The 10,679-nt window shown below is 33.6% G+C and overlaps 2 protein-coding genes across 2 annotated transcripts; one reads left to right on the top strand and one right to left on the bottom strand.

Moving 5' to 3' along the window:
• Positions 1-341: 341 nt before the first annotated feature.
• On the top strand, positions 342-3,823 carry LOC128177925 (uncharacterized). The gene is made up of 2 exons (XM_052844844.1): positions 342-406; positions 526-3,823. The coding sequence occupies exons 1-2, from the start codon at positions 400-402 to the stop codon at positions 2,694-2,696; spliced, it is 2,178 nt and encodes a 725-aa protein (XP_052700804.1). The 5' UTR covers positions 342-399; the 3' UTR covers positions 2,697-3,823.
• A 1,495-nt stretch (positions 3,824-5,318) lies between these two features.
• LOC128178069 (uncharacterized) lies at positions 5,319-9,178 on the bottom strand. The gene is made up of 8 exons (XM_052845066.1): positions 9,057-9,178; positions 8,227-8,400; positions 7,993-8,119; positions 7,776-7,883; positions 7,597-7,685; positions 7,398-7,470; positions 5,894-6,090; positions 5,319-5,509 (listed from the first exon to the last, which is right to left on the bottom strand). The coding sequence occupies exons 2-8, from the start codon at positions 8,395-8,397 to the stop codon at positions 5,378-5,380; spliced, it is 897 nt and encodes a 298-aa protein (XP_052701026.1). The 5' UTR covers positions 8,398-8,400; positions 9,057-9,178; the 3' UTR covers positions 5,319-5,377.
• Positions 9,179-10,679: the final 1,501 nt, after the last annotated feature.

Genomic DNA, 10,679 nt, shown 5'->3' with positions numbered 1-10,679 from the left:
TGTGTGTACAGAGTAAACTAAACCTTAAATGTAAGATGATTGCAAAGTACACTGTAGAGATTTGTAAAGGAAAAAAGCCTGAATAGGCAATTTAATGTTAGACATTATAGTTGATTTTGCTTAAGAAAAACGGTATTTTTGAAAATAATTATATTTTAACCGTTTAATCTCGTACCAATATGAGAGAGAGACAGAGAGTTTGTAAAGTTTTAATCAACGCAAAACAACATGTATATTCTAATTCGAGATTACAAATATATTTTAGATTAGATACTTCCGGAAGCTGGCGATAAATTAAAATGTATATAAGTATTGGATTATTTTATTTTAGTATAAATACCTTGAAATATTCTGGTTTTCCAGTGATAAAAGGACATTTGTTTTCGCGTATTAAAAGGAATGGCTGGTAAAATATTTTCTAGAAAAATTTAATGTCTGATTTTTTTTAGAAGGTATTGATATTTTTATACTACCATCAAAATAAGGTTTTCGTGAACTAATCAAGAAGTTTTTAATTTCCACTAGGACTCTCATCAAAGTGGCTAGATGATTCGCACTTGTCTTTTCTGCTAGCGGATAATTTAGTAAATGCAATTGGGGATCCAGATTTGCAAAGAATGCGAAGACACATTATGGATGTTATGGATCGACTGGATCATTGCAATGACCAAATGGAATTAATAAGAGCTGGCGGTTGCGCGGAAGGATTCCGAATAAGAGGATCAGATGTAGATCATATGATTGTAGATAAACTCACCAAAGTCGTAGCTGAAATTCCAAAGAATTTTGGAAGTTTTATGACCGTCGTCAGAATGAAGAAAACCCCTGACGAACCACCTGGCTATGTTAAACTTATTGTATTAACTCCTCTTACGCCTTTAGTACACATAAGAGAATCGATGCAAAAGATCAGGGGCGACTATTATTTGTCTAGCGAAGCTTTTATGAAATGGTTCCAGAGGCAAAATCCTGTTGGAGATCTTCACGGACCCTGTGTATTGGAAAGAACTGAAGATGGAGATCATGACAGGTCGTTTTGTCTGCAATACAAAGACTGGCCTGTATTTGCCAATGAATGGATTGAAAGAAAAAGGTCATATGAATGGCCTTCCAATGAACTTAAAATAAAAATAAAAACATTAGGGTGTCATTTAATGGCGATTGGATCAAAAAAGCTTAATACAAATTTCCATTCAGTTGATACTGTGAACTCTGTATGGATTGGAGATCCTCTTCAGTGGAGAATATCTTTTTCCCTCGCAGAGAAACATCTTGTTTACTCCTTCAATAACACTCAGTTTTTGACGTATGGAATTTTCAAACTTTTGAATCAAGAGGTATTTTCGCAAGATTCCATTATCAAGAACTGTATATGTTCTTACTTTCTTAAAACAGTGCTATTTTGGACAGTTGAAGAGACGCCATCCGATTGTTGGAAGCCAGAGCGTTTGGTTTATTGTGTCGACATATGCTTTCAAAAACTAATTGAATGGACCAAGAACGGATTTTGCCCAAATTACTTTATTAGGGATAACAACATGTTCTTGGGAAAGGTACAAGAGTGTGAACTAGGGTATATATCCAGTAAACTTAATGATTTACATAAGAAGGGATGGAGATGCTTGTTAAGCTGCCCTTCCTTATTTGTCTTAAAAAAGGCCTTAGAAGATGCTAGGAAAATGACAACACCTTTTTCGTTACCTATCTTTAATCCGGAGGAGGATTTTAGATGTTTAAAAACTTCACTAAGAGATGCTGATAATACACATGTAGAAGCAAACATAGATTATGTCTTGTTTGGCGAAATACTTTCCAAAAAACCACAATTTCCAACGGTACAAGTGCTGGAGTTTGAACTTAGAAAATCGATCTCATTGGAAATTCAAGAAAACCTCGATCCTTTGGACCTAGACATTTTAAGATTGCGTCGATACCAAACCTTATATGATCTTGCTCTCGTGTATCTCAACATTTCTATGACAAAACACACTACACGGAGTAAGTATGCATTTATACGAAAAGCATTTTGCTACTTGCACCTTGTTCGATTTTCAGATATAAGCAGGGGCAATCTTACACTTGCAACCGCTTACTACTGTATAGGGAGGTTTGAATCGGCTCTTGAGTACATAAAGGACTATGATGATATTAATGGAGAAGGCCTTGGCCGTGTCTATATTCCTTTTGGTTCTGGTAATGTTTACAATGATCCCAACTATCATAAACACTTTTGTGGACGTGGATTGAGCATCATGGAAAAAATGTCGTTGGCGGTATCTTACGACTTTGTAGTCCATCGATCAATGCCTCTTATTCCAATAGAGATTGCTCTTGAAGTAACAATGATGAGAAGGGCGCAATCACGCCTTGTAATTCCACTTGAACTGTACTCGGTGTTCCTGAAAATTCTGTGTCATACTTACTTGAGAAATCTTAAACTGGTTGAGCATTTAGCAACAGTCCTAGAAAACACTTTGCAACGCACACCGAATGCAGAAAAGTATCTAAAATATATAATGCTTGCTGTTACTTCGGTGAAATTAGGAAAGTACGAAAAAGCTATGCGATATTATTGTTTAGCCCATATCTACAAAAGAAGACTAGTCATTTACTATCCTGACCGTCCAGAATGGCAAAGTAGAACATCGGTGTTATTTTACATTGCTCAAATGCTTCGAAATTTGATGCCAGTTTGAATATTGACATCTTGTCACGATACTAAAACTGATACTTCCCTGTCTATATACATGTAGCAAACCCGTTCACTGTCACCGTGTGAAAAAACTCATAATGTATATTAAAAGCAAAGTACACCAGAATGTATCCATTACATCTTTGCTAAACGATGATATGTACATGCACCGCTGAAATACACTCGAGATGATCAATTTGGTATCTGTACATTGCATATAAGCACGAGGGAAGCGACTCTTTGGCTTGTTTTGACGGTGTGCAAACTGAGTCTAAAGAGTAATACAAGTAATAGCTTTCCAAAAAGCTTGCCTGACTAAACAAAATTATTCAATGGAAGCATCCATGTATCAATTAGGCTATCTTATTAGAAATGAATTTTTATTTTCGCTGCTGATCATAAATTTATAAACGGAACGTGCAAATTTAAGACGAAATGTCAGTCTTTTCTTCGATCTAGAACATGTACATATATATCACTTGAAATTCAGTTAATTTATAAATTCAATTATTTTTAGGAATGTACAGTACACATATCATATAAGTGCATGTAAGCTTGAAAGCTGAAGAGTAAATAGTCGGGTTTTTTAAAATTATATTTGTTATACTTAGATGTAAAATCAACTGAAAGGCATTTTTAAAAAAATTTCCAACCATATGAAATATAAAAGGGTATACAAACACGTATTGTTTTTTAATGTGTGTGGGCAGCTTCATCAAAATCATCTTGACAAGCAATTAAAAAAGGGTGAATTCTCAAATTCATGAAAAAAACCTAACTGTAACTTCAATTCAATTAGAATTCCTTATTTGCAGTTTTATTTATTGCATGCTCCTACAAAAGTGGAAGGGGGGGGCAAATCCATGATATTTCCATTTATCATATAAAGTTAAGAAAAGTGCCAGCTGCCAAAAAAGTGGGGAGGGGGAAGCAGCCCCCCTCACTCCAACCCCTGATGATACGTGCCTGTGATGTAAACACATTGTGTGCTCTGGGGTATTCGCATGATCCCAGCGCACTCGTCAACTAATAGGTGCGCAAAATGATGAATGAGACATTATGGCGCGAAATCCTACTATTACCGTTCACGCAACGAATGAACTCACCCATTGGCAGAAGATCCATGGGGAGGGGGTCAGATGAATTTTTTGACATTTGTTTTGTAACAGCTAAATACATGTATTTTGGATCGGATGTTTTGGAAGAAATCTAACGAATTAAGACACACACTTGATTAGTTATTGTTAAATGTAGTAATGTACATTTAAGTAAGACACGCGAGTTATGATCCCTTTTCAAGATTAATGAAATCGCCAAACTGAACGAAAATCGGGTCACACCCTGCTTCGGCGATTTAGTTCCTCCTGTAAACATTCCAGCTGTATAAATATATCTTTGTTTTAATCCAAACTGATTACTCTCTTGTAATTATGATAATCCAACACCAATTATAACTTACATTGTACCGTTATAGACAATATGTTACAACTTGTTGCGATGACCCCCTCCCCCTTTTTCACCGTTTAAATATAGTGGAATGCTGATCTATTTTTAAATCAGGATTACACACGTGCACTGCATGGTGAACGTCCCTTTTACTTGAAAACTCTTGCTCGCTGTTGTTATTACATGCCATATAACATTTTCATCAATTGTGAATGTAAATGCTGACATCCTAAACATAAATCGGTTAATCTTTTTTGTGAAATATCATGATATTGCTTGTCCCATTGTCTGCACTGTTTCGGAGAATGCAATTTTTAAACCTTAGATATGCCTGACGTCATGACGTCAGGCAATAAAATGAAAACCTTTTTGGCCAAATATGAAATTTGCCGGTTTGAAATTATTGTTTTAGGAATTGTGTACGTTAGGCTTTTCTTTACCATTTTACTGATTTTCAAATAAGCCTGAGTAATCTCAAAAATCAAAAATTCCAATGATACATGTATATTCCTCTCTTTGGAAATCTAGTATTTAAAAAAAAAAACTTCGATGAATATAGAGCAGAGGGTCGTTTTTTTGTTAATTTCCTCTGAATTTTAATTACGCTTGTACCACTTTAAGTGCGTTTATTTCCCTGTGTGGATTTTTTTTAGTAGAATCCGTGATTACCATAGGGAAATAATATCGTCGATCGTTAGAATTAAATGCAGGCGGGGCAAGTTTACTCTTGTTAAAATTGTGGTGTTTTCCTAAATGGAGTCTGGCTTCCTGTTTAATCTGAACAAACTTAAAACAAAATGAGCTGCAATTTTCATGTTGAATTTTTTTTTACTAAAGTGTTATTTTCTAGTTAAAAGACAAAAAATATCATGGCTTTTAAATTTTTGTTATCCATATTTTTGTGGGAAAAGGCGTTAAAAAGCCTTAATTGGAACGAGATTGAATTACTGTCGTCCAGTACAAAAATTGATTTGCTATATATTCCTTAGAAGAGAAATCTTTCTTTTTTACAAAAATTAATTTGTTCTAATCTTTTTTATCATAAAAGTTCAAGTTACATGCAGACTTATTATACTATCAGGTTTTTGCCCTAAAATTAAACCATAAAAAATAGAGCTCAAATTGCTTTAAGCTTTAATTCGACAATAACCGATGACTTGCAAATCATAACAAACATTACTTAAATCTACAACCGTTTATTAGTTTATTACTGACAAATTAAAGGTGTACGTATATGTGCTAACATTTCCCAGGCTCTAAGCGAACCTCATCAATGTAGAACGCTGTGTTCTTCTTCCTGATGTAGTTCGTGTCATGCGATGGTACAATATTGCACGTATAGACATTCATGCATGAAAACTGTATTATGATCTGCAAAAATGATATCATGATTAAAAGCTTTATGTTAGAGAGGAATATCGTCATAAAGTAACATATGACTTCGATCAAAATATTAATTGAAAAACAAATGTCGGTTTCGAAATAAAGTGTGGGAGGCGCTTTTTTCGCAACGTGCCTGCTTACGATGCATCGTGTATATGTTGATTTTGATAATATAAGTGATATGTCCAGAATATATTCTCACATTTACATCAATATTATAAATGGCGTTTTTCACATCAATGAGAATGTAATTATCCATACTCACTAAAAAAAGCACAATGCCCCTTTTTAATTTTTGTTTTTTTAATTTCTAACATGCATTCAGTTGTATGTTAATATAACAACTGGATGTGACTGCAACACAATACTTACTTCGCCTATTCCTAGAGGAATATTGACACATTTTGATTCGTTGATGCCTTCCCGTTGACCGACGTTCACTGTGAGCAGCGTTTTGGATTTCTTATATTCAGGCGTCCAAAGAACAATTAGTTCATTATTCATTTTATGGCGGTGGTATTGATGGCGAGCTTTCTGCGTATAGGCAATGGTCAGTTTGTATGGATGCCCTATCGATGTATAGGTTATGCAGAAATTTATATTTATCATGTAGTGATGTATGTATCACAGTGCAAAATCATTTTACTTCAAAAGTAGACCTTGAAATATGTGTTCACTATTCAAATTTGTTCTTTCAGTATTTAGTGATTGACGCTTTTCGAGCTCGAACGTTTATTCTTTAAAAAATGATCATAAAAATCAAGGTGTTTTTCTTAAACAGTCAGATGTTTATTATCAATAATCGAAACATATCTCTGTCTAGCTTTCAACATGTATGTCAGTTTAACAAGTACCCGACAACTGACTTACATACTAACCAGAGTTCAAAAGGGCATTGATTTTTATTTCAACAAATTTCAATTAAAAAACAGTTTGAAAACGATTTTTGGGAGTTGATTTTAATCAACTCTCCTATGCAGTTACTCAGACAAACCGAAAGTAAAACAGTGTTTGGACCTCAGCACAAATCATTGCTGCTGACAAGACTTAATTCTTAAAAATAATTGATAAATTCGATGTAATGTATGCTAAAGCATTGTTTTTCAAGGAAACTTATTTATAAATACCTTGAAAATAGTCAGATTTTAAATAGTACGAACAATTTAAATATTTTTTGTAGTCGTATGTATTCCTACGCCAGAGTTCAATATAGTCTCGTTCAACTCGACCCTCGGCTGTCTCCGTAAATCCTTGTCGGAGATTTACGGTGTCAGCCGAGCGTTTGGCTGAACGAGACTAGAGTTCAATATTGCGTGGATCCATACAATTTTCGAGAAATATTTCTACTACTGATACATAGTTTGATTGAATTAATTTTATCTTTAAATCTTATTTAATATGATTCATATGGGGTTTCTCGACATTCTTGTCGAAAGGTCCAAAATTCATATTATAAAAATGTGCGTAATTCAAATTAGAAATTACATGTTTTTACATGTACTTGTCATGCAAAATAACATACCATTGGTTTTGAAATAAATAAACATCGACAAAATCAACTCCCGTCAGTTCTTCAGTACTTTGATTTAATATAATATTGCAAATAAAATTAAGATAATGTCTATTGGTCATATCGAAAAATACAATTTTTTATATAATTTTGTACATTTGGATGTATTTGTTTATAATTTAATTTACGGCGAGATGTTGAGAGGCCTTTTAGTTTACTATAAAAGTTAGACGAATGCTTATTGATGAAAAGCGTCTTAGAGGGGGAAGGGAGGGGGGGCTGTAAGGGTCACCTATGTAAATCATATTGATGCTCAGTATTATACTTTCAAATGTATGAATTTATACAGTTCCTTTTCATACTAACCAATATAAAGCTCCTCGCTTGTTACATTACATATGCCACAGTATCTTGCTCTTGCAGCAAGGAAGTGGTGTTGCTAAAAAGAAAAAAAAATGCATTAAAGACCTTTAAAGTCTTTTTTGCTAAGTTTGTGAATTCGTGATATTATTTATCAAATCCACATTCAAATTTAAGCAGTTCAACATATTAAGTAAATGCTTACAAAGTTCACGGCCCAATAGCCTGCTTTTAAATCGACGTGTGTTTCTTTTAGGAAACAATCTCTATAGTCGGATTTTTTGCATCTGTCCCCTAAAGAACAAAACATTTATTTAGTACAAGACATGTCAGTGGAGAGAGAGAGAGAGAGAGAGAGAGAGAGAGAGAGAGAGAGAGATGTACCTCTAAACTGGCAGTTGAATCCTACATAAGGACTGGGACACGAACAGACACACTGACCAGCCTCGATCTTTAAGGTGCCGCCATTCTCACAAACGAAGCCTTTGCACTCTTTAAAAATGTACGTTTGATAAATTTATTTGTTTCTTGGTAGTTTACAGGGAGGAAATTATCTCTTTTATATATTGGTGTACATTATCCTTTAAAATGCTTTAGTTACTTCTTTGCCTTTGCTGTTGATCATCATCCTCTTTACCCTTTCCGTCGGGACTGTTGTGGGATACGTCGGTCAAGGAGTGAATTTCATGATATTCGTGTACGTCCACCCCTTGATAATACGGTATATGCTGGTTAAAAGAAAAGAGCTCAAAAAGTGATAAAAAAAACTTTAGGTTATTTCCCTTTGAGCGCGAAATTTTGAATTAATACTACATGTAGTATATAATATTTTTACCTGTCTATTATTCCTAGCCGCGTGGTAAATAGCATAGTTCAGTCGCTGTATGTTCTGATCAACCTGTGGTCGTAGAGCATCTCTCAGTTGCTTATTGATGTAGGAAGCATTTGTAGTCGATAATACAATTAATAAAATGGCCATAAAAGCCACAATATCCTTTTGAGCCATTACCTGTGAAACACATCGTTGTATTTTAAAATATACGTATCTACAGGAGATGAAATTTGTGGTTTGGAAAAAAAAATCCAAAAAACTATTCTATTATGTGTAGCGAAGGAAACATTCATTTTGTATAAATTTGATTTTTCTCTTTTTAATTCAAGATTGACAGATCGATAACAATTGTTCCAACAATGTTTATTTTATCATACTGTATACACGTACATTGTTAATTCAAGGAAACGAACAGAAGAGTACATGTATCTTTTAGGTCTTTAAGTTCATAAGTCTGAGCTGGTTTTATAATCAGAAGACTACACATAACATATAATATCTAATTAATATTATATTTTATTCAGTTGTCATTAGCTTGGCAATAGTGCCTTAAAACACTAGAACGTTAATTTACCCTCTTCATGAATCTTCGTCACAACCTGGAAACTTTAATGTCTTGTTTCATCAATATTTCTTAATGGTATAATCATTACATGTACATGTAATGAAATCTAGTGTGCTTACATGTATATGTACATTAACAAAACTAACTTTTTCTGATTTTAGCAAAAGAAGATATATAAATTCTATCTGTGGTTATGGTTAAAAAAGAATCTGCTTTTTTTTTAAATGAACAGTTTGAATTCTATCACGTCTGATATTAAGTTACTCACCAAAGCTCACACGGTAGCCAAACCCTGAATGTTTGAAAATGATCGCCTATTCAGTACCTCATAGACATATGATGGTAATATGGATTTGGATCATTCAGTCAATTAACTATACAAGCAGATTTCACGCATCGGAATCAGAAAACACAAACTTCTTTTAAGCCTGGACAAGGCTTTGAAACTTTCATCTTCTGTTTAGCGTTCGCTCACCGAATACGTGTACCTGTCATTACAAAACTCTTTGTCCCTCCTTTTTCTTGTAATGGTACGTGTAAAAATATATAAATATATGTAAGGGCCTAAAAGTAAGGCTCGGTACAAAGACCATAAAAAGCAACAAAAGACTTGCGTCAATTTTTCATATAAGTATGATTTGATTGTAATTTGAAAATTGATAAAATAATTTCTAATTGAAATAATTTTTTCATCGTTTTGTATATATTTATTATACAAGCTTATTAGTTATATATAATTTTCCGTCATGTTAGTTAAAAATAAATCAAGATATTCAAAATCTATTTGTCTGTTCTCAGTGTATGGTCTTTAACCTATGAGATAATTGTGCAAATAAATGTATATGGTGTTTTTTTAAAATTTTAAAAAAAAATTAATAGTCAATGCAAGGCAAATTTAATGATGAGCATTCTGTAACCACTTAAGACTTCCAAATCTAAGATAATTATATAATTCTACAAAATCTTTAATTCTTTTAAAAAATGAATGACTCTTCAGACTGATGAGTTCATCACCCACACCCCGTTAGCCAATTAATGATTCGCCTAACTTGTGTTGCCTTGTTAATACGAAACTGGCTAAAATCTGTCTTGTTCTTACGAAAACATAATATTATGAATTCATAGCTCTGTAGAAACTTAAAAAACTGAAATATACACGCCCCAGTTATCGATTGCTGGAAACATACAGCGAGTGAAACTAATAGGACTGAAATCTACACGCCCCATTTAGCGATTATTCGAAACTTTCAGCGACCTTGGAAAAATCACGGACTGGTGAATAATAAAGATGATGTCGGACTCAAATTCCCGTAGGAGACGATTTAGCTAACGTGATAATGTACATTACAGTAATTTGATAAATTTAACTTACTTGTTATTTATTGATATGTTACATGTAACAGAAAGATACCGATGTAAATATAAACAATATTTTTTTAATGATTCATGCAGGTATTGAAGGGTACAAGTAACGACAATTGCAGAATTTTTTTTTACATAACCCGTTAACGCGAGTTATGTTTTTTTTTCTGCAATGTCTCCACCTTCATTTTCCTAATGAATCGCCAACAAGATGATTTTATTGTTTAAATATATTTTTTCTGGCTTTATTTACATTGCACGTCCTTTAAGGTACCTCACTACACCTAGATTTATACTTTTAAAGACACTGCGTCACATGATGGCGATTTAAATGTTTTGTCAAAGTGTTTATGTCGTTCGATTGGATTGTATAACGTCGTTAGGTAGCTTAATGGTTAAAGTATTGGGCTTCTGAACCGCAGATCATGAGTTCGAATCCGCCTGGAGCTTTTACTCACGTTTACTGAATTAATATCTAATTTTTCATCCAAAATTGCACCTTTTTTTGCCTATTGGACTGAAATACTTC

This window comes from Crassostrea angulata, chromosome 3, assembly GCF_025612915.1.
Source record: "Crassostrea angulata isolate pt1a10 chromosome 3, ASM2561291v2, whole genome shotgun sequence".
NCBI lineage: Eukaryota > Metazoa > Mollusca > Bivalvia > Ostreida > Ostreidae > Magallana > Magallana angulata.
Note: the sequence above shows the minus strand (reverse complement) of the source record. Positions and strands in the feature narration are given on the sequence as shown.

Excerpts from the sequence above, each read along its gene's own strand:
- LOC128178069 (XM_052845066.1), bottom strand. The coding sequence starts at position 8,397 with ATGGCTCAAAAGGATATTGTGGCTTTTATGGCCATTTTATTAATTGTA. Across the intron at positions 7,884-7,992 it reads TCAACAGCAAAGGCAAAGAA|AGTGCAAAGGCTTCGTTTGT; the intron begins GTAACTAAAGCA and ends ACATTTTTAAAG. Across the intron at positions 7,471-7,596 it reads GCTATTGGGCCGTGAACTTT|CAACACCACTTCCTTGCTGC; the intron begins GTAAGCATTTAC and ends TTTTCTTTTTAG.